General features: G+C 35.1%; 1 protein-coding gene and 1 pseudogene across 6 annotated transcripts; both read left to right on the forward strand.

Moving 5' to 3' along the window:
- The first annotated feature begins 113 nt into the window (after nucleotides 1-113).
- On the forward strand, nucleotides 114-5,566 carry LOC115961876 (annotated as a pseudogene).
- A 4,214-nt stretch (nucleotides 5,567-9,780) lies between these two features.
- Nucleotides 9,781-23,809, forward strand: LOC115959794 (glycine oxidase-like). Of its 6 annotated transcripts, XM_031078377.1 has the most exons (10): nucleotides 9,781-10,184; nucleotides 12,852-13,001; nucleotides 16,250-16,464; nucleotides 16,569-16,639; nucleotides 16,744-16,903; nucleotides 21,584-21,773; nucleotides 22,768-22,926; nucleotides 23,264-23,352; nucleotides 23,474-23,490; nucleotides 23,630-23,717. In XM_031078377.1, the coding sequence occupies exons 1-10, from the start codon at nucleotides 9,845-9,847 to the stop codon at nucleotides 23,634-23,636; spliced, it is 1,398 nt and encodes a 465-aa protein (XP_030934237.1). In that variant the 5' UTR covers nucleotides 9,781-9,844; the 3' UTR covers nucleotides 23,637-23,717. The 6 variants fall into 6 exon arrangements, 5 of the variants coding, with proteins under 5 accessions (XP_030934237.1, XP_030934236.1, XP_030934240.1 ...); XM_031078376.1 differs by lacking the exon at nucleotides 23,474-23,490 and having other exon boundaries at nucleotides 23,630-23,809; XM_031078380.1 differs by lacking the exon at nucleotides 23,474-23,490 and having other exon boundaries at nucleotides 10,099-10,184; nucleotides 12,857-13,001; nucleotides 23,630-23,809.
- The last annotated feature ends 9 nt before the right edge of the window (nucleotides 23,810-23,818 follow it).

Below are 23,818 nucleotides of genomic sequence, written 5' to 3' on the forward strand. Positions count from 1 at the left end.
TGTGCATTTTTCCTTCTACCCCCCCCCCCCTTTTTTTCCTGAAATCTGATTGATTTTAGGATATCTTCACCTTTGGTATGGCATTTGAGCTTGTTCTAGGACAGGGTTATATATGGATGGTACACAAAACACCTGGAAGTGATAAATGGGAGCTTGAAATTAGAAGCTACAAACTGTGGCAGATGTTGGTGGAAAGCATACGTGATCAAGGTTTGAATCCTCTAGAAGTGATGGGTTGGAAGAAGACAGGTAATCAAACTATGCCCTTTCGGACCTTCCTTGATCAGATAAAAATATATGGATTTGCTTTTCTTAACTGTTGTTTTCTCAATGTAATGAGTCCGCTGTTTTTAGATTCCTTTTCTTCATGTACATAATTTTCTGTTTTCTTTTTGCTGCTTGTACATATTTTCTTTGCCTACTTCATTTCTTTAATAGGGTATTTTTCTTATCTATCAAAAAAAAAAAAAAAAAATTTAATGAGTTTAAATTATTTATATAATTTTATGAAAGTTTAATTTTCATAAAATTCAGTCAAGCCTTTCTATGCAGTCATTTTGGAATAATTAATTCTAACTCTGTCTGGTGGTCATTGTGCTTAAAAACCGCTGATCATACATACTATAATGTTTAGTAGTATTTAAATTTTCCTTTCATCTTGTCATGTCAGTCTAGTAGTTCTAAAGCTTGGTGTAAAAATTACTTATATGTTCATCAAAACAAAGTATATACATGGAACTGATGCAGGGTGGACACCCTGAAGGATGTTAGATAACCTCTTATAGTAATAAACCATGCTCTAGCAGTGACGAGCTAGTGGTGAGATTGGGTTAGGACTTGAGTGACATGGGGTTAGATTGAATAGGAGAGGGTTCAAGTCTACAAATGGTAGCAGAATAACAGAACAAAAGTTAGATGCAATGGCAGAGACTGTTCAAGACGTAACATTTCACCAGAACAAGAAGTCTCACTTCTTATGCTACATTCTTGTGCAGTCTCACCACAAGAGGAAGCATGGCATCTCACACACACAATCCAGCTATGGCTACAATTTCTTCTAAAATTGCAGCCCAGCATACTAACGAGGTCACTTATTTTGAAGTTCTTCTTGTTTAAATCATACCAGATTGCTTCATGGTGAAGTACCTTACGTCTAATTACCTGCAACATAAACAAGCTGCTGACTAAGCAGTCCATCTTTCTTAAAAATTTTATTTTAAAAAATGCCCCCTGTTCCATAAAACTACAAAATGCATCTAAATCCAGTCCTATTCAAGTTTCCGATTCAATCCCTCTTCTGTTCTATGTCATATCAAAACAGATATTCTTGTTTTATAAACTTGTAACAATACTTGTATAGGTCTCGTTGCTACCCTATAATGTCTCTCAGGGTTGATGGCACTCGAACCTGGCAACTGAAGGGCAAGGTACTTCTCATACATGTTTCCCTGGATTGACTCTTTGAAATTCTTCTTCTACTATCCAAGTGCTATGATGCTATCTGATTCTAGGGTGACCTTCCCAGTTCGCAATAAATTTCCGACTGTCTCAATCTTTAGTAGAACCAATTTGATTGCGCAACACATCTTCAATGGGTTGAGAGTTCTTTAAAATTTGTGGCAGATGTGGAGCTAATGAGTGGAATGAATTATTGTTACAGCTTACAGGCACCATTACATGCAGTAACATCCTCCATGTTGAAGATGGGACCAATGCCCAAATTTGATGCAGCATAGACACTAAGAAAGGCGGGACAGCCTCTTATGCTGATAAACTATGCTATATTCGCAGGATTTATGAAGGGGTACTTGAGAGCTTGGATTAGGATTAGGAGTTGAGTGATGAGGGATTAGAGTGAACAGAACACTGCAGTTAACAAACAGCCTCAGAATAACAAAAAAAGTTAGGTAGAATGCAGAGAGAGTTTAGATTTCTACACCAAAAAATGTCCTTAATTACTTGCTTATTTTTGTGCTTACTAAGAAGTAAGAACATTGGGAATTCCTTAAGCAGACATCACTTTGCTGCTGTAGGTATTGAAAACTCATAAGAAATTGTAAATATCTTGGCTATCTTTGGCCACGGTCACTCTGGCTTTGTCATAAACCTTAATTGCTTCATGGCAGGGTGTTTTTTTAATATCACAATCAAGAAATAAAATATTTAAATTAAAATTTACTTCTTGATGCATAATAAATATACTAAAAGCTTTATTTATTTCAGCATAAATATAGGTACAAATTTCTTGAAACTGGCTGCCTTATGTTTCTCCTTAAGTCATTTCAAGAGATGGCAATCAGGTTCAGCACTCTGATTCAAAGTTACTCATTCCCAAGGTAGACCCATTTTCTTTTTAATTTAGCTTATAAACACATTGACATTTAATAATGTCCATAAGGAGCTTATGTTAAGTATTGACTCAATGTTACTCAGGGCTAAAAGTATAAGTGGTGCCTTTTTTTTTTTTCAAAAAAAAAAAAATATATATATATATATTAAAAAAAAGGTATGGTATTCAAATCTACAGGAAGCTTGTTGGTTGGCAGGACCACTGAAGAGCTGGACATGTTAAAAAGGAGGGTGAAGCAGCTATCTGAAGCTGGGTTACGAGCGGAGTGCTTGTACAGCAGTGATTTGCTTTTAGAGGAGCCTGAACTTGCGGTTGGGGAAGATGGTGGAGCTGCCTTTGTACCTGCCAGTTCGATGCTCAATGTACTGCCTCATTCATTGAACAGGTAAGTTACTTTTCTGTAATTTGTAACCAATTAGCATTTTCCATTTTTTCTCCACACTAAATTGTCTGCCCTATTATGGAGTGTAATTGAGATAGGTAAACATGGATAATATGTAGGCTAACAGACATTTTGCATTGAAAGGAAGATATGCAGAGTTCTATAATGACCCCGTGAAATGTCTATTAAGGTTTGTAGTCATCTTTTTTCTGCTAAACTATACGTTAGTTATATGAAACCACTGCACAGGAGTGGAAATTGCATTTTGAAGATGATATTGGTTGACAGGTTAACTATAATAATTTTTGCATACTCAGATCTGGAAGCAGTTGGGAGGTTGAAGGTGTCCAGACCTCCAAAAATACCTTGTACAGTAAGGCAATTGTAGTTGCAGCTGGTAGTTGGAGTGGATCTTTGATGCATGACCTGCTTAGAGACTCAGATATTTTGTTGGATCTCCCTATAAAGCCTCGAAAGGTAAGTCTACAATGTGAACTGACTTATTCTTGCATATCTTAAATTATTTTATTTTTTTCTGCCAAATATGTATTGTTCCTGCACTTGATTAGAAAAATGGGAGGGAAAGCATGCATATTAACAGAATTCTTCATTTGCTTTACTCATTTCTTTTGTGGTAAGAAGGATGGAGAACAGAAAGACGGAGGAAGCTTTCATCCCCAACCCATAAAAAATTCCACTTGGAATTACTCCTATTGAAGGGGTAAACTTTTGAGAGGAGTCAAGAAAAATGCTTTTAGTAAGGACTCTGCTGAAGCCGTTGTTCCCCCCCCCCCCCCCCCCCCTTGAAAATTTTTGGGACAAAGGTTGGGCCTTGGTGCAATGGCAAGTTCCTACCACCAAAAATGACAGGTTGTGGGTTTGACTCCGGAAATCAGTCTCTCTCAACAAAAAAAGGGGCTGGGGGGGGGGGGGGGGGGGTGGGGGGATATGGCTGCCTACCAGTCATGCTTTTTGTATGTTCTCTGCTATAATATTGTGATAAGATAGAAGCCAACTTGCTTGGATTCTTCAAAACATATGGAGTAGTTTGACATGACATGGGTATGTTAACACATTTTGTTACTTTAAAATATCTATGTGAAGAAACTTACATGTATATCTGCATCTGAGCTTTATAGTAGAAGCAAAAAGTGAAGGTATATAAATGAGTTTTTTTTCTTAGTTCTCTCTCTCTTCCTCCCCCTCCCCCCCCCCCACCCCCCGGGGCGTCGCGGAAGGATTTGAAATTAGATGAATATAAACCCTTAGCAAATATGCATATAGGAATGCATGTAAGCCTGACATGTGTATCCAAGTCCTTGAAACAAGGGAGAGCATAAACACATGGGAAGAAAGTACCATTTAAACGTAAAGTGATCTTTAGTAATGATTCTATTTCATTGTTGGAGTGATTGATTCTATTTCCTTGATATTCTCTTTATGTGTTTTGGCCTTATACACGAGTTGTGTTAATTTCCTATATTTTATTTGAGAGCCACCTTTCCTTTGATCCGCATGATAGGGTCACCACCTTGTACTTGAGAATGTGATCTTTAGTTCATTACCTTACTATTCTGGATATACATATATATATATATATATATAGTTGTCCATGTTGATTCTGAATCTACATTACCAAAGCTTTAGTAAAAGTTTCTTTGAGTTTAAAATCACAATGCTTCATTAGTATAATTTAGTGAAATAACATTTACCTGTACGTTTCTGCTCAATTTCTTTACTATCATTTTCTCATGTTCTTTATTTTAGCAATGGACAAAGGCTTTCACAGTTGTGAGCTTTAAAATTGATGCTTTTACACCCTTCATATAAGAAGGGTAATTGAGCCTGATGAAGCCTGATGGTGATTTTATGACAAGTTGCTACCACATTCATTTAGTGGACCTAAACTAGAAGTATGTATCAAATGTAAATATAGCAGTCCTGCTTTATCTCTTCAAATCTCTCTTCAGAAATATATGGGTCTGCAATATATATTGTTGGTTCTTGGAATAATGCTTGTCTAACCTCCAATGTCCACCCTCACCCCAATTTACTTCCTCTATTATCCTTTGGGAAAATCCATATATATCATCACTAACCATCAATCCATTTTCTGTATTTTCAGGAAGCAGCCACCAATTTGTAGGGTTCAGCTCTGAAGTCGATGAGTCCACCATTAATCATATATGGACGCGGGCTGGGGAGTTTTTTCCAAAATTACGAGATTTGCCCCTTTCATGTTTTAGTAAGGGCAGAAAAGTGAGAATAGGGTTATGGCCTAACAGCGAGTCCCAAATATTCCTCAAATCCTTGCCAAACAGAAAATGTATTTAAAATATTTGAGTTTTGAGGGTTTGAAATGACATAACATATTACTGTCCAGTGTTTGATGGGAAGCCAATAATTGGCTCGGTGCCTGGCTTGCCAAATGTGTTCCTTGCAACTGGGCATGAAGGAGAAGGACTTTCATTGGTAATTTTCACTCTCTCTCTCTCTGGGTAGTTAACTTTTAATCATGTGTTAAAAGTTATACTATTGCCGTTTCCATTATGTGAGAAAGTAAGATAAGAACCATTCATTACTTGGTCCAATTTGCAGGCTTTGGGGACTGCTGAAATGGTTGCTGATATGGTGTTGGGAAATCCTGGGACAACTGATCATGCACCCTTTGCTGTTCATGGCTGATGTTGTTGACAAAATGTGTGCCAATCAGAAAAAAAATTGGAACATCTTTTCATCTGGTTCATTTCATGGGTAAATTAGCATGTTTTTCTGGGGCAGTTGAATGGTACTCCATCACAGAAGCATAGTAAATATTGATGTCCTGTGTGCAAGTCATATATGCCAGTGGTTGATGCTCAATTTCCATGTTTTCTGTGCTTCTATCAGTCATCATGTTTCCGTTTAACATGCTTGTTTCTTGTTTTTGTATTCTAGCTTTAGTTATTATCTTGAACAAAATGTCCTGAACATATCTGCAGGTTTCTTACAGTGCAGTGCCTCTTTGTCTGGTCTAAATGATTGAAAAGTTATAGAACACCCCCCCCCCCCCCCAAACAAATACTTTTTTATGACTGCGCAGCTAACCAACTGGTTAAATGAAAACTTCTGTAGCATTTACAGGATGATGTATTAGTCGAGTAAATTGTAAACTAATTATGGATTAGCTTTACAAAGCAAGTTCATGCTATTAAGGTAAGCTACTTATTAAAATAAATAAGAAAGGATCATTGCAAGGTAATGCTTGTTGAATTGATATGGTATAATGTCTGAAAACATGTCAAATAGATATGCGGAAAAAATTGGCCTTTGCCCTTTTTAAAAAAACAATCCAGCATTTTGCCCAATTTTTCAAACTAATTAGGGAAGTGCTCTTCTTTTGAAATTCGATTTTCTCAAAATCAAGTTAAGTGCTATAGTGGCGTTTTTAAGGAGCCTATAGTAACGTTTTAAGGTTATATAGTGGCGTTTTATAACTCGAGCTCCTTGAACTCAAGTTATAGGTAAAAAAAAAGAAAAAAAATTGCATGTAACTCGACTTCATGGAGATCAAGTTACAAAACGCCACTATAGGGCTCTAAAATTTTTTTTTTTTATAACTCGATTTTGAGAAAATTGAGTTTCCAAAGAGAGGTATTTTCCTAATTAGTTTGAGAAAGAGGGCAAAATGCTGGATTTTTTTTTGAAAGGGGCATTTGCCCATTTTCTCCTAGATATGTTGTTGGGGATCCTAGGTTTATAGGCTTCACCCATTGTGAACTTACAAAAGAATAAAAGTAAAGGTTGTTGAATAATAGGTTCTTATGAGATTAGGTCACACTAAATGAAGCTATGTCAGCCAATTTTTGTTGCTATTTTATATAAAATTCTTCATGTGGCCTTTCTAATTTATTTCCTGCCCTGCTGCCTGTTCTTATGTTTCCATGTCACGATAATGTGTCACGGTATATGAGACGTAATATGTAATTATACGATATGGAATTTCTACCTGTTTCATTCAATTCAAGTGCAAGGTAATAAAGAAAATAACTACTTTTCATTTCCTCAATTCTGTGATTGGGATAGGTTTTAAATGAAATGAACTTCAGGGCAAGTGAGAAGAAAAGTCCTTCAACTATTCAACCTCTCTAGTACCACTTTCTTCAGTCTCCAAATATGTAGAGAAGGTAGAGTTGTCGATCGAGCTAGATTAATTGTGTGCTTAGATGAAAGAATTTTATTTACATGGAAGTTGACAAGGGATTTAAACTCTTTATCCAACAATCACAATTGTCATTTTTTTGGATAAAATGATGGAATTGTAAATTCAATTTGATTTTAAAAGGTGGCTAATTTTCAACTTTGGTTGCGTTTGGCATTGGCTGAAAAAGCATGTTTTTTTTATTATTTACCTTATTTTTGTTACTATTCAGCTTATTTTTAGTACTATTTATGGGTCTCACTATACTATTTCAACTAACTTTTAGTTTTATCTATAGTACTTTTAGTAAAAAAAATTCAGTTTTAGTTAAATAAGCTGTTTTCAAAAGTATAATATATATATATATATATATATATCAAAAAAGTTTTCTTATTTCCAGAAATGGCTGTGTTTGCAACTCAATTTCTCTGTCTATCTAGTAAATATAAAGTCATGTATTTTTTACCCAAATAATTAATTGTGTCAAAATCGACTTCGTCCCTGTGTTCCTACAAATGCCCATTTTCTCAACGTTGCCAAAACTTTGCAGATGGAACTGGGAACGGCCTTGCTATGTTGTCGAATGTTTATTACCCCATATTATGTGGATTGAATTAAACGTGTGGTGTGTGGACTTGTGTTGAATCCCACGTCAATTATCTATTACATCGAATTGGGCTATATAAGTTATTACAAAAAATCTCAATTGCTACCTGATTTTTATTTTTATTTTTTATGGACGGTATAGTGTAGATATGGTTAATGCTTTTCTTGGGTCATATCAAGTTGACCTCAAATTTTATATACAGATTCATTTTTTACTTGTACTCAACTTATTTAAGCCTTTTACTATAAATTTTGAAAATATAATTGTAGGATTGCATATTTTTATTATATTCTCCATACTGACAAGTTTTTAAAAATACCAAAAATCAATAGTTATGTCACCAATCAAATGTTTAAATTTCAAGTTTTTATGGTATAAAATTATGCATAAAAAATAAGTTTATTTATCGAATAGTAAATAACATATTATTTTAATGAAATTTTACATGTGTATTAATAATATAAAGAAAATGCAATTTAGCAGTTAGATTTTCAAAATCCATATCCAATAAAAAGATAAAAGGAGGAATGTGAAGGATTTCCCTCTAAATTAGTTGGGAGAGAAACCTTGTCATTTTCAATTTTGTCCTTGACTTTGATAGCTTTTTTGGAGCTTTCAAGTCTTGAAATTTCATAAACAAGGTACCATTGGAAATTCTATGAAATTATATATCTAACAATACAACGTTTGCCTCAATCAGGGGTCTGAATCAAAAGTTAAATGGGTGCCTTATAACATTTCAAACTTACGTTTTGTCATGATACAAGTTGGTGCATGTGTTTCAAGAGCTTTCTCAAGCTTGATATTGAGTGAACGAGACATTGTTGGAAAGCTTGCAACACCGACATTTTGCTTGAGCTTTTGATTCAATTGAAATAGCTTTTGTTTCAAGAGGTTTACAAGTGTAACTATGTGCCAATTCACACATGTTTTGAGGTTTCATTGTCCTTGATAATTTATGTTCATTTTTGCTTGGAATTTGTTTGCCCGTGACCCCTCAAAATAAAACCATTCACATGAGCTTTCCAAAAAATTATAGATCAAAACAATTCCAAGATCGTTTGACCAAAGTCAAACCTAAGTCAAACTTTCCCAAACTCAAAAAAAAATGGTTGTGAGTTTGTGAAAATTTTAATGTTTTCGCTATACCTCGTTTGATTTACATCTAATCTTTATTATTGAACAGTCATTTAAATTGAAATTTAGTTGTACTTGTGATGGTTCAAGATTTGCTTTGATCAAGCACTTAGGTTTTTTTGGTTAAAATTATGAAAAAATTGACTAATTTGGTTAACTTTTGTCAAATCAAGGTGTTTGACAAGGCTTATGCTCCTTGTTTGCTTTTCAATCCAAATTAAGGTTTTTATGTTTAAGCAAAAAAATATTTTCAAGCAACAACACCCCCCTCCCTCCCTAGCGACAATCTCGATTGATGCATGTAATCCAATTAATATTAGGTTGGTGGCTTATTATTAGGAAATCTTTCTTAATTTTTAGCTATCATGCATGTTAATAAATAACAATCATCCCAAAATTGGTAGTTATACATTCCCTTAACTTCTTTGTATTGCTTGAGCTAGGGTTGACGTGAATACTAAAGTGCGGTAAATGTGCTTAGCCAAATTTGGTATAAAAAGTTTAGACTTGTTTATTTAGTTTTATGTCAAAGTCAAGTTAAGCTAGAGCTTATTGGCAAACAAGATTACATGTTTAAGCTTTGATTAATTTTCTTGACAAGTTCGAGTTTATTCATGAGTTACTTGATTAAATTGTACTTTTCCTATATATAGTAAAATCATGACAAACTTGCCAAAAAAAAATCATGACAAACCCTTCACTATTCCATTAATTTCTATCACGAATAGACTATTTATATTATCAATAAATATAATTTGATATCATATAGATCTCTTTACACATTGAGTTTATATAAGTATATGAGTAAATTGAAAATAACACCCTTAATGTTTGGGAGTGTTTGAATTTTACCCCTAATTCTTAAATGATTTTTTTTTTTTTCATTTACAACGAACCACTTGTATACTAAACCATTATTGTAAAAAAACTAAAAATTAGTAAAATTATGTCCTTTTTTTACACTTACAAAATAAATTGGATGTAACTTAATCATAAGGTTAAAAAAAAACCCAAAAAACAAATAGTTTGTAGAAGATAAAATAAATAAAAAAAAATTGAAAAATGCTTTTGGTTTTTCAAAAATAACCATTAAAATGTGTTCAAAAATTAAAACAAGAAATTCAACATTTACTTTGGGTCTTTACTTCCTTGACTCCTCACATCCGACCAAAAAAGTCTGAAGAAAAAATGGCTTATTCAGCCTCATCCATCTTCTACTGTCCAAATCCAAATCCCATCTCTCCCAAAAACGGTGTCGTCTCATCTTCAAACAAGCTATTTGGCACCAAAAATAGCTTCTTTCTGGGCTCCAAATTGGTATCCAAAACGACGAGAATCACAACCCGACCCGAACCCGTTACCTTGTCCGGGTCGTACCCGATATCCGCGGAGTCTCGCTCTTTCGATGTGGTGATAGTCGGAGCTGGGATAATCGGGTTGACTATAGCCCGACAGTTTTTAATCGGGTCTAATCTTTCTGTCGCGGTGGTCGACAAGGCTGTCCCTTGTTCCGGTGCTACTGGCGCAGGTATCATTTTCTGTAAGTCGGATCCTTCTAATGCTCTGTTTGTTTAGAAATTCCAAAAATGCATTATCTTTCACTGTTAAAAGTTTCTATATTCAAAGTTTCAAACAAAACTAATGAAAAATAAATGTTGGGTTTTTATGTAAAGTAAAAGACAAGTTGGGAAAGTTATTAGCATTGTGTTTATTTACTTATTATATAAATATAAAAAAATTAATGCTGTGTTTAGAATTCTACATTCATTTTTGCAATTGGATTCAAACCAAATAGCTGCATTAAAATTAATGGAAAGAGACACATTGTTTGTGTTTCATTGGTCAATGGCTGTGTTTATTTGTATATCCTATGAAGCATGGGTGCGTTTCTGGATTCAGGTGCAGGTGCGGGTGCACGACTAAGCAATTTTTGAAAAAGTAGGGTGCGGGTGTGGCGGGGTGCGGCGGTTAAAAAATTATTAAAAATATTTTTATTTATATTTTCTATATATTTTTACTATTAAAATATTCTTAAAAAACACATTATATGTCTTTGATTTACAAAACAAAGAAAGAAGGCAAGAAACACAAAACAAAACACAAAACACAAAACACAAAAGAAAACACAAAAGAAGCAACAAATATTCAAAATAAAATTGAGGAAGGACATATTTAGGATGTCTGGGCCTCATTCAAAGCCGATTTCGGCTGTTCTGGCATGATTCAAGGCCAATTTCGGCCGCCGGCCGATACAACCCGATTTTGGCTGTATTGGCCTGCTTCGGAGGGAATCGGCGCAAATCGGATTTTTTTTCAAAATAATCAAAGCCCCCAAACAATTTCATTAGTTAGTAAGGTTTTGAAACTATTTAGCAATCTAACAAATCGAGTCCGTTAGACTAGATTTTGCACTTTGAAATCGAGCGAGGTGGGGTCGAGTTTCAGTAGGAAATCAAGTGTCTCACACTCGAGTTTCATACTCGAGAGTGAAACACTTGAGTTCCATAGCAGAAACACCAACCTAGAGGAAGGCGGAAACAATCTTCCCAAATCAACAATCTTCCTCATGCGTTTGGTTTCCTCCATCTCTATGTTTTTCTTGTTTGGGTCTTTCAATTTGGTTTCCTCCATTGTTTTTCTTGTCTAGGTCTTTCGATTTGGTTTCCTCCATCTCTATGTTTTTCTGTTCTAGGTCTCCATCTCCATGGAACTTCATCTTTGGTTTGGTGAAGTTTGTAGCCTGGCAGGGAAATCAAGTTGTGGAGACTCAAGTTACATGGAACTCGACCTCTTCACACTCGATTTAGCACAACAAAATCGAGTTCTCTACACTCGATTTAGCACAACAAAATTGAGTTCTCTACACTCAATTTGTTAGATTGCTAAATAGTTTCAAAATCTTGCTAACTAATGAAATTATTAGGGGGATTTGGTTATTTTGAAAAAAAATCAATGCTAACCCCACAACTTGAACCCTTTTCCCCCCAAGACCCCGAGAACTTTGTGCATGAGAAGGTGCCAATTCAACTATAAGGCCTTTGGCTATTTTGGGGTTTAAGTGATAGCAGTGGTAATTGACATCCTTTTTGGTAGCCCATGTCTGTGTTTGAACCCCACCCTCCCATCCTCTTTCCTCATTGTCTATAAATTAAATAAATAAATAAAAAATCATATTTTGGGATATCCCAAAAAAAAAAAAAAAAAAAAAAAGGACTAACGATATGGGGTGGAGGTAGATCTTGTTATAGAGATGGCTTTATAAGGTGAAGATGCAAAATGGGGATCGGATGAGAGTAATTATTCAGTACTTTGGGAAGCAGTCCTCTCTCCTCTCACATCATAGTGGGTCCTGTTGATCAAATTCATAGTGGGTCTCACCATTCATGTGGGAGGAGGGAGCATTGCTCTGAGTATTAAATAATTCTCTAACGGATAGAGTACTGTTTTTGGTTTTCTTGGGTGGACTGCATTTATGTCACTTATACTAACATGTTAGAAACAACGGGGAGGAAAAAGGTTAGAAAAAGAGAAGCGTTACAATATATCCCCAAAATAAAGAGGACTTAGACTTAGATCCTTAGAAAAAGTAATCATGCCTATGACTTGATTGAATATCAGAAATTATATAATAATATGTCTAGTTTAGCATATCAAATATGTAAGAGATCAACATAGAAAAAGATGGTTCTAAATATATGATATAACCATATTTTATAAGGTGTTGTGACTTGTGAAATGTGAACTCTATAAAGCTAATTACAATATTGGAAATCAGATTATAAAAAATTACAATATTGGAAAGACTCCCCTTCCCATGCGGCCACCATTCTGGTAAACTTCTTATTGTGTGTATATTTTAAGTGGTACCTAATGGACCTAAGCTAAGGAAAACTAAGTTTTGAACATTTAGTAGAATCTTGTTAAATTGTCCAATCAGCTTACAACTCACAATTTTTTTTTACCATGATACCCTTTATTATTAGTGGTGGTTGGCAAAATAAATAAGGATGGTTGATAAATTCATTCTCATTTTTTCATCAATATGGTTCATCTGAAATATATGAAGCAATTCTCTGGTTGTTTGAAAAATTGAGTGTGAGTGTGTATTCTTATGTGCATTTTTCTTTATTTTTCCTGAACTCTGATTCGTTGTAGGGTATCTTCTCCTTTGATCTGACATTTGAGCTGGTTCTAGGACAGGGTTATATATGGATGGTACACAAAACACCTGGAAGTGATACGTGGGAGCTTGCAATGAGAAGCCGCAAATTATGGGAGATGTTGGCGGAAAGTATATGTGATCAAGGCTTGAATCCTCTAGAAGTTTTGGGTTGGAAGAAGACAGGTATTTGAACTGTGCCTTTGATCAGACAAAAAATATGGATTTGCTTTTTTCTTTTTTATGTGAGTTTAAATTACTTTATATAAGTTTATGAACTTTGATTTCATAAAATTCAGTCAAGCCGTGCTATGCATGGTTGTTTGGTGCTGATTAATTCTAACTCTTTCCAGTGGTTATTCTGCTTAAAAACCACTGATGATACATACTATAATATTTAGTATTTAAAATTTTTCTTTTGTTTTGACAGGCCATTTTAGTATTTCAAAGGCATTGTGTAAAAATTAGTTATATGTTCATCAAAATGAATGATGTACATGGAACTAATGCAGGGTAGACCCCTTAAAGGATGTTGGATAACCTCTCATGGTTGTATGCTATATGCTCTCTTGACAGGAATCATGATGGGCTATCAGAGAGCATGGATTAGGACTTGAGTAACAAGGGGTTAGATTGAATAGGAGAGGGTTCAAGACTACAAATAGTAGCAGAATAACAGAACGAGATAAATAAAATGCAAAGGCAGTGATTATTTAAGGCATAACATTTCTCTAGAACATGAAGAGTCTCACTTCTTATGCTATGTTCTTGTGCAGTCTCACAACAAGAGGAAGTATGGCATCTCGCAACCATAATCCAGTTATGGCTACGATTTCATATAAAAAAAAATTGAAAATTGATTAGTTACAGCCCAACATACTAAAGAAGTTACTTAATTTGAAGTAGTTAATGTTTAAGTAAGCCATACCATATTGCTTCATGGTGAGGCACCTATAGGCAAATTGCCTGCAACATAAATAAGCTTCTGAATAAGCAGTCAGTCTTTCTTGAAATTTCATTTAAAAAATTACCCCCATGTTCCACAAAATCTACAAAAGGCCTCTAAATCCTGTCCTATTCAAGCTCCCATTTCAGCCCTCCTGTTCCATGTCATATGAAAACATATTTCTTGTTTTGTAAACTTGTATAGGTCTTGTTGCTACCCTATCATATCTCCTAGGCTTGAAGGCACTTGAACCTGGCAAGTGAAATGCAAGGTACTTCTTGTATATGTCTCCCTGGTTTGAGTCCTTGAAATTCTTCTGTTATCCAAGTGCTACCCAATTCTAGGGTGACTGATGCGAGAGATGCAAGAAGATTATTATTTAATATTATTTATTTTTCCAAGTCAATTGTATTTTTATATTTTAGGTCTAGTAATTTATTAGGCTATTAGTATTTTAATTTGGAAGTAAGGTTATTTTTGTAATAAGGCAATTAGGGTTTCCTAATCAATTAGAATTAGGGTTTAGCAATCCTTTATAAGCAATCTATTGTACTCCTTGAGGAGATAGTTGATATTTTGATGAATGAAAAAAATGGCAGTTTGGTCTCTCTTTTGGTCTAGTGCTGGCTCCAGATCCACCTTAGGTGCTGACTCCCAGTGGTTTCCTCGCTTGGTGTTGGCTCCAAGCAAGTTCTAGGTGCTGACTCCTAGGTCATATCTTTTATTTTTCCGTTGTTTCAATTTTGTTCTGGTTGTCCTGCATAAAAAACTTAAGTTTATCAAACTCGAGTTCCAAGCATTATGGCAATTTGATCGAACATAATGCTTGGAACTTGAATTTGGTAAACTTGAGTTTCATTTGGAACTCGAGTTCCAAAAATGTGCTACATAACTAAATTAGTTTGGTCAAGTACTATTTAGCAAATTTTTCTGATAACTTCCATACCTCCAACTATAAATAGAGGCCTTATTCAACAAAAAAAAGGGACCACGAACATACCAGAGCACTTATCAGAGCACAAGTATAGCATTTCGGAGATCATTAGATTAGATTCTTAGGAAGTAGTCTATAATTAAGTAGACTCTTGGGCTTGTAGGAAGATCATTAATCATATGCTTGTAAGTTCATGTTTCCTTGTATTTATATTGTTATCTCAATCAAGTATCCAGAAGTTTGATGCAATTAGTAGTTGTTTGTTGTAGTTTGATTTGATTTGCTGTTTATTTTGAAGCTATCTAGTGTTAGTCCAATCACTTAGGCTTGAATCCTTTATAATTCCTGCAATTCACTTTGAATCGAGATGACTTTTTTTTTTTTTTTTTTTTTAATAAGTAATAAAATTTTTATTCAAACATTAAAAAAGAGTCACCCAAGTATACACGACGTATACAAATTGGGATTAATACAATCAAGAACACAAAGTACAAGCATCCATCAAATCATAAATTGAAGAGATAGAATAGATTTCTACTACAGACATCCAATCTAATAGCATTCTAAATATTAAAAGTTTTAGATCGATTACTGTCCTTTCAGAATCCTCAAACACCCGTTACTTCACATTGCCTTATTTCTAGATTGTGCAATTCAATTTAGTTTACCTTGAATGGGAACAGTAGCTTAAACCAGTGGTTCAACTTAGTTAAACTCAGTCATTTAGGATTTCTCATTCTTTTGTTGTTAACTTGTTCATTTCTCCAAAATCCTATTAAGTGGGTGTTTCCAGACCCCAAACCCTAGTCTACGAAGTCAGATAGCACTTTGAGCTAGCAACAATATCTTGAGAACCATCTTGAGATAACAGCAGAAAATTGATGACCTTATTGAGTAACCTGAAAAGGTAATTAAGAAACCAAGATTAATGTAAAAATTGATTTTTGATCAAACAAGTCTTTAAGCAGAAATCACTTTGCTGTTGTAGGTAGTGAAAATATCGTGGCTATCTTGGCTGCTGCCACTCTTGTTTGGGCATTTATGACTATTGCTGTTTGGAACTACGAAATATCTTAGCTGCTGTTGCTCTGGCTCTGTATAAGCTTTAATTGCTTCATGGCAAGAGGATTTTTTTTCCCATTCTAATATCAAAATCAAGATAGATAAAAAAAGTATTTTTTTAGTGCACAAATCATAATTAAAGCTTTATTTATTGCAGCATAATTGTATTTATTAGAACATGAAAATTGGGAATTCTTTTGTCATAATATAAAATAGGGACAAATTTCTGGAGATGGCAATCAGGTTCATACTCTGATTCAAAGTTGCTCATTCCTGGGGCATGCCTATTTTCTTTTTAATTTAACTTGCAAAAACATTGATAATTAATATTTTCCACGAGGAGCTCATGTCAAGTATTGACACAAAGTTGCCAAGGGCTAAAAGTATAAGCTGTTCAGTGCCTTCTTCTTATTTTTCTCCCCAAAAAGAAATGTTTAAAACATTATTACAAAAGAAGGTAAGTGGGGATATGATTGTATTTCAAATCTACAGGAAGCTTGTTGGTTGGTAGGACTCCTGAGGAGCTGGACATGTTAAGAAGGAGGGTGAAGCAGCTATCTGAAGCTGGGCTACAAGCGGAGTGCTTGTGTAGCAGTGATTTACTTTTAGAGGAGCCTGAACTTATGGTTGGGGAAGATAGTGGTGCTGCCTTTCTACCTGATGACTGCCAGTTGGATGCTCATTGTACCGTTGCATTCATTGAAAGGGTATGTTACTTTTCTGTAATTTGTAATTAAATTTTTATCCACACCAAATTATCTGCCCTTTTTATGAAGTATAATTGAGATAGGTAAATTTGGTTAATTTGTAGGCTAACAGACATTTTGCATCAGAAGGCAGATATGCAGAGTTCTATAATGACCCAGTGACATGTCTATTAAGGTTTTTTGTCATCCTTTTCTGCTACACCATAAGTTACATGAAAAATTGTGGAATGGAGATGATATTGGTTGACAGGCTAACTTTCATAATTCTTGCATGCTCAGATCTGGAAGCAGTTGGGAGGTTGAAGGTGTTCAGACCACCAAAAGTACCTTGTATGGTAAGGCAATTGTAGTTGCAGCTGGCAGTTGGAGTGGATCTTTGATGCATGACCTGCTTAGAGACTCAAATATTCAGTTGGATGTCCCTATAAAGCCTCGAAAGGTAAGGCTACAATGTGAATTGATTTCTTCTTGCATACCTTTGAGATTCTTTTATTTTTTCTTCCAAATATGTATTGATACTGCAATTGGTTAATAAAAGGGAAGGAAAGCATCCATATTGACAAAAAATCTTCACTCACTTTCTCATTTCTTTTGTGGTGAGAGTGATGAGGAACAAAGACACAGGAAACTTTCATCCCCGGCCCATAAAAAATTCCACTTAGAATTACTCCTATTGAAGGGGTGAACTTTTGAGACAAGTTGAGTATGATGCTTTTAGTAAGGAATTTGCAGAAGCCTTTTTATTTCCTCTTAATTTTTCAATAAAGCTAGGGTCACGACAATTTCATAACACCCTCCACTTTGCCTACCACCTCACATGTGGGCCATTGAAATAATGTGGTGGGAAGCTCTTTTCCAGTCAACTCTTCTTGATTTCAGATGCAAAATTCCATTGCCTTAACTGCTTGTCAAATGGGCTTGGAGATTTGTGACGCAAACACAACTAGAGCTGGCCTGGGCTAGACATATAAAAGTTAAGTCTCTTCTGCATGGGCAGTTCTTCACATTTATTAGCATTCTTTGCCTCTAGGTTCATCCATTTTTAACCCTTGGGTTGCTACTAGACATCTCCTAAGGCAGGGGATTAGTTTTGTAGTTTGTAATGGTTAGGCGCATTTTATACTGATTTTTGGGCCTATCCCTGGGCCTACGAATAGCCTTGATCAAGTGTCTAGGTTTAAATTGCAGACTATGGTGGGCCCAGGTGTTAGGTTGTAGGCAAATTGGGGGGTTTTGTGAATTTTTGTTATGATCCTAGCTTTATTGTAATTTTTTTGGGACCTGTCCACTTTCCTTGCATAAACAGAGGGTTATTCAAAATTTTCCTTCCCTTCATTTATTGTCCTTGTTTTTCCTTTGTTTCATGTATCCTTTTATTCATGGTGTTCCAAGTCTTTTGATGTCTAGGGCTTGAAGTGACCTTTGTATGGGAGAGGTATCTGGCCATGTGCCAACTCATGATCTTAATGTATGGTTGTTCCCCTCTTCAAAGGAAAGAAGAAGGTTTACATATTACTTAGTGTAGATAGATCTTGCCAAAATCACTACTGCACTAGGTCTGTATTGAAAGAGCAAGAAAAATGCTAGCTTAAACTCCAAATTTTAAAATATCAAGGAATTCCAAGAAAATAGCTAAATTTAGCAAAGGAATATGATAACCAGGGGACTTTTGACTTGAAAAACTTATCTTAATGTCACAAATGGAGAACTTGGCGTAGGACATAGAAATGTATTTATATGGCTTGTGTGGGCGTAGGGTTAGGATCATTTGCGAAAACTCTTGTTCATTCCACAAACCCTAACCCAGCAAGGAGTAGAGTTTTTGAGGTTAGAGGTTTTTTTATCTTTCTTTCTACCCTTCTACCCTTTCTTTCCCTTGGAGGTTGGTGTGGCAATTGAATGTTCCTCCAAGGGTGGCTTTCTTTTCATGGTCAACTACTTTAGGTAAGATTCCTACAATTGATAACCTTCGCAAAAGGCATATTATTGTTCTTGATTGGTGTTACATGTGTAGGAGGTGTGGGGAGTCAGTGGATCATATTTTGCTTCATTGCCCCATAGCTTTTGAGATGTGGTCTTTGGTGTTTTGTTTGTTTGGACTTTAGTGGGTTATGCCTCATAAGGTAATTGAGTTGTTTGAGTCTTGGCTAGGTAAATTCGGGCGACATTGCAATATAGATTTTTGGAGACTTGTGCTGCATTGCTTGATGTGGTGTATTTGGAGTGAAAGAAATGCTAGATGCTTTGAGGGATGCGAATAGTCCTTGCTAGAGATTAAGTTCTTTTTCTTACATACTCTCCTTGCTTGGAGTGTGGCTCTGTCGCATTTTTCTTGTTTTCTTGATTATTGTAATTTTGGTTCTTGATTTTTGCCCCCACAGTACATCCCCAATGTGCTTGGGTTGGCTATTTTTTCTTAATAAAGTTTTTTGTTACCTATCCAAAAAACAAAATTACAAGAAGGGTTAGGTTTTGTAGAATGAACTACAAATTTATGAGGAGTCTTTCTTGTAACAGTATATTAACATTTCTGATTTGACAACTAAACTAAAAATTTAACGAGGTAATAAGAGATTAATTTGATTTAAAAGAAAATAATCTCAAGACACCTAGACTGTTAAAACTATATGACTTGTTTCTGTTGGACTTCACACATTTATTTATTTATTTTTAATAATTCGGTTGCACTTCACACATGCTCCCCATAATGGACAAAATAATGAAGTGGAAATGGATAAATCTTCAATGGTTATATCATTCTCCCTTAGTTGGAAAAATTTGGCCTCGAGTTTTAATTTGTTAAAGTATTAGTACTGTTGAACTTGAAACTTGCACCCACACGACAATCACCTTCCTTGGTCCTGACTTTTTCACGATAAACCTTATGCTCACCTTGCTCTTTGTGGTCCTCATTGTCTTTTTAACGTATTCCTTTGGCTATTCTTGAAATTGGACTAGTGGTGAATGGTAAGGTTGAGTTTCTTCTTTAAGGAAGCACATTGATGCATGAACCAATACTAGGACTAAGGCTGTTGAACTTGAAACTTGCACCCACACGACAATCACCTTCCTTGGTCCTGACTTTTTCACGATAAACCTTATGCTCACCTTGCTCTTTGTGGTCCTCATTGTCTTTTTAACGTATTCCTTTGGCTATTCTTGAAATTGGACTAGTGGTGAATGGTAAGGTTGAGTTTCTTCTTTAAGGAAGCACATTGATGCATGAACCAATACTAGGACTAAGGCTGTTGTAGCAGCAAATTGGCAGGGCAAAATCTATGAGATTTTGGAAGGAGAATGGGTGCAATGCTTGCCAATAGGGATGAGGTAAAACTTGGCCCTAGGAAGCATGTATACTTTCAATTGGTAGTCATATTACTGTTACATATGTATCCAATGTGGATTTTTTTTATGTGGAAGGATACTTCTCTAATTTCCTTCTTTGCAATTTGATTTCCCTATATGAAACTTATAGCTTCTTAACTGCTTTTATTATTAGACATACTTTACACGTTTTATCATTTATTATTTTATCTTTTAAATAAAAAATTAGCTTAATATGTATTTAAATATATTTATTTATATATCACTTAAATTATCCTTTCCATATCATATTTTAATTTTTCAGGACTTGGCATGCATATTTATTATTACTAGTCCTTGCTTGGCCCTAATTTTAAAGATCCAAATTCTTGATCGGTTGCTGTTTACGCAATGCAGGTGCAGCAGCTTACAACTTATCCAACATTTCTTGTACAGTAGACATTCTAGTTTTGCTTCTATTAAACACACCCTTTCACTCAGTTGTTGCAAAGTCTTCTTGGTCTCTTCAGAATCTTAAAATGCCGTGAACTTTGAAATTAGTTCTGCTTTGGTTATCATCGTGGACTAGGTAACAAATTTTCAGTGAGAGTCTCGTTTTATGATCTTTGCTTTTATACCAAATTGATGGTGGACAGATTGGAGAAATCTATCTACATGTGCTTGTGGTGGGCTTAGGGTTGAGGGAATTTGTGGATTTTGGGTTAAGAATTTTAGAAGAAAGAGCTAGGGTTCATAGAATGAATTAGAGTTTGAAAGTATGAATATTTGGTGGCTATTTGGTAGGAAAAATATGTTTTGGAGGGAGGGGGGTTGATTAGGGTTTGGTAGGTGAAGGGAAAATATTGATTTGGGGTTTTAAAGAAGGAAAGCAAAGAAGTTTCTTGTTGTGTGAATGACACATGTGAACGGTAATAATGCACCTTAGAAGAAGAAGGAAGGAAGAAGAATTAAAGAACACATTGGGGTTGATGTGATAAAGTCGTACCAAATAAACTAGTGATCCAAGACAAATTACTTAAATGTGAGAAACGCCAACCAGAAATGAGAGTGGAAAGAAAAGGGACACTGCCAATTTGCTTCTTTATAGTTTGGGCAAAAAAAAAAAATTTAAATGGGTCGGGGACTTAGGACCGAATTTTGAACTCAAGTTCCATAACATACAATGACACTTTTTGAACCACAATGTTCTTTGGCAAGACTATGGGGGGCAATGTGGCCTTCCCCCTTATTTATCTATGAATTTGACAAAACTTGGATTTAAAATATGCATCAAAGTTTCTGTCTCAAAAACATGAGCAAAAGTTTTTTCATCTCATGTTTTTGTATGTTCTCTGCTATAATATTGTGAAAAGATAGAAGTTAACTTACTTGGACTCTTCACAAACATGTGGAGTACTATGTTTGACATGATGTGGTATGGTTAACACATTCTTGGTTAAGATAAATATCTCCAAGGTACTTCTATGATGCATTCTGTTACCTGATAATATCCATGTGAAGTATCTTACTTGTATGTCTTCATCTGAGGTTTACAGTAGAAGAAAAAAGTGAAGGCATATAAATGAGTTTTTTTTTTCCCTATTGTAAGATCTTGAAATGGATGAATACAAACTCTAAGCAAACATGCATATAAGAATACATGCATGCCCAACATCCAAGTCCTTGTAAATAGGGAGAGAAGTTATGTTTCCTGGAACATAAATAATTGGTGGTTGGGCATATCATGTGTTTCATGAGTTGCATTAATATATTATATCTTACTTGAGAACCACCTTCTCTTTGATCTGCATGATAGGGTCAGCTCCTTGTGCTTGAGAATTTCAAGTCCCTTCAACTGAATCATGGTCTAATGGAAGTGGGCTATGTTGATCATCAAACTGGAACTCTGTTTCCCACCATTTCTGCCTCAGAACCATATGATGATAGGCAAGCTTTGTCTGTTTCAATGACAGCCACTTTGGATGCTATGGGAAACCTTCTTCTTGGTAAAGCCTTTTACCTTTGCTCTCTGTTCTCCCATACTCTCTTTTATCTGTCACCAATTATATGGTAGGGAGGGGACTTTTATATATATATATATATATACACGTTATGTTGGTTTTGTTCTCTACCCTCTACTTTGCTTTTACAAGGGGAGAAGTTGCCATTTGAGCTAGATTGCATTTAATATTTACAAAGGATCCCCCTTTTTTGGTAATTTTCTGTACTTAAGTGTTGTTTTGTGTGATTTTATTTTAGTTTCACTATTTTTACTGTTCTGTATATATATATATATATATATATTTTTTTTGATAAGTAAGAAAGATGTATATTCAAAAAACTGCTTTATGCAAAGTAGCACAAAGCAAAACAAAGATTACAAAAATGGAAAGAAAAGCAGAAACAACAAAACTAATTGCAAAGAAAAAAAGAGCCAAGGAACAAAGAGAGAGAATCACTATGTGTGAGTCCCCAAGCCCTAGACCAATCAAAAAGAAGTCAGAGAGAGGTGATCCATGACCTTTTCTGATTTAGTTGTCCATGTTGATTCTGAACCTACATCACCAAAGCTTTAGCAAGAGTTTCTTTGAGGTTAAAAAATCGTTATGTTTCATGAGTATAATTCAGTGAAATAACATTTACCTATATTTTTGTTATCTTTTTCTCATGTTTTTTTTAAAAATTTTTGTAATGGACAAAGGCTTTCACATTTGTTGTGAGCTTTATGGTTGACTCTTTTACACAACATAGGGTAATTGAGCCTGGTGTAATCTGATGGTGATTTTATGATAAGTTGCTTCCACATGCATTTAGTGGACCTAAAATGGACGTATCAAATTGCAAATATGGCAGTCCTGCTTTCCCTCTTTAAATCTCTCTTCAGAAATATATGGGTCTGCAATATGTATTGTTGGTTCTAAATTAAATTTATCATTATTATCATTTGGACAAATCCATGCATGTCACCACTAATCATTGATCCAATTTCTGTATTTTCAGGAAGCAGCCGCCAATTTGTAGGGTTCAGCTCTGAAGTGGATGAGTCAATCACTAATCGTATATGGAAGCGGGCTGGGGAGTTTTTTCCAAAATTACAAGATTTTCCCCTTTCATGTTTCAGTAAGAGCAGAAAAGTGAGAATAGGGTTAAGACCTTACAGTGAGTCCCAATATCCCTCAAAGCCTTGTCAAACAGAAAAACGTATTTTAAATAGTTGAGTTTTGGAGATACTGTCAGTCAAAGAATCAGTTGGAAGCATTGCTTCTTCGTATTCTGTTTGATTGGTCCGGTGTGTATGGTCTTACAATTAGTAACACTTTTTTTTATATATTTTACAGTTTCACTTCTATTTTGTGCATAATTTTGTTGTAATTCTTTTAGGTTATGGAATGCTCATCATCATGAGCATTAAGTAATCAAGTTTATTAATCAAGACTATATATATAAACATAGTTGAGTTTGAGGATTTGAAATGACATAAGATATTCCTGTCCAGTGCTTGATGGGAAGCCAGTGATTGGCTCGGTGCCTGGCTTGTCAAATGTGTTCCTTGCAACTGGGCATGAAGGAGGAGGACTTTCAATGGTAAAATTCACTCTCTCTCTCTCTCTCTCTGGGTAGTTAATTTTCACTCTCTTCTTCTGCTAAAAATTTAAAGGAAATCAAAAGAATTGCAGAGGAATAAATTGCCCTACTATGCATGCAGGTCTATCCATATTGTTGGTGGGTATTGCCAAAGTGATTAATCGTGTGTTAAAAGTTAGACTCTATTTAGCAAATGCCATAATTTATTGCGAGTTCGGAGTTCCATCATGTGTGAAAGCAACATAAGAACCATTCATTATTTTTTTCCAATTTCCAGGCTCTAGGGACTGCTGAAATGGTTGCTGATATGGTGTTGGGAAATCCTGGGACAATTGATCATGCACCCTTTGTCGTTCAAGGCCGATGTTGTTAAGAAAATGTGTCAATCAGGATAAACATTGGAAAATTTGTACATCAGCATACCGGTTCATTTAATGGATAAAACAGCTTGTTTTTCTGGGGCAGT

Source organism: Quercus lobata, chromosome 9 (genome assembly GCF_001633185.2).
Source record: "Quercus lobata isolate SW786 chromosome 9, ValleyOak3.0 Primary Assembly, whole genome shotgun sequence".
NCBI classification, from domain to species: Eukaryota; Viridiplantae; Streptophyta; class Magnoliopsida; order Fagales; family Fagaceae; genus Quercus; species Quercus lobata.

Bases quoted from the DNA above. Each gene is read 5' to 3' on its own strand.
- LOC115959794 (XM_031078376.1), top strand. From the start codon at position 9,845: ATGGCTTATTCAGCCTCATCCATCTTCTACTGTCCAAATCCAAATCCC. The intron at 16,904-21,583 runs GTAAGGCTACAA...TCTGCATGATAG, and splicing joins TCCCTATAAAGCCTCGAAAG to GGTCAGCTCCTTGTGCTTGA. The intron at 21,774-22,767 runs GTAAAGCCTTTT...CTGTATTTTCAG, and splicing joins TATGGGAAACCTTCTTCTTG to GAAGCAGCCGCCAATTTGTA.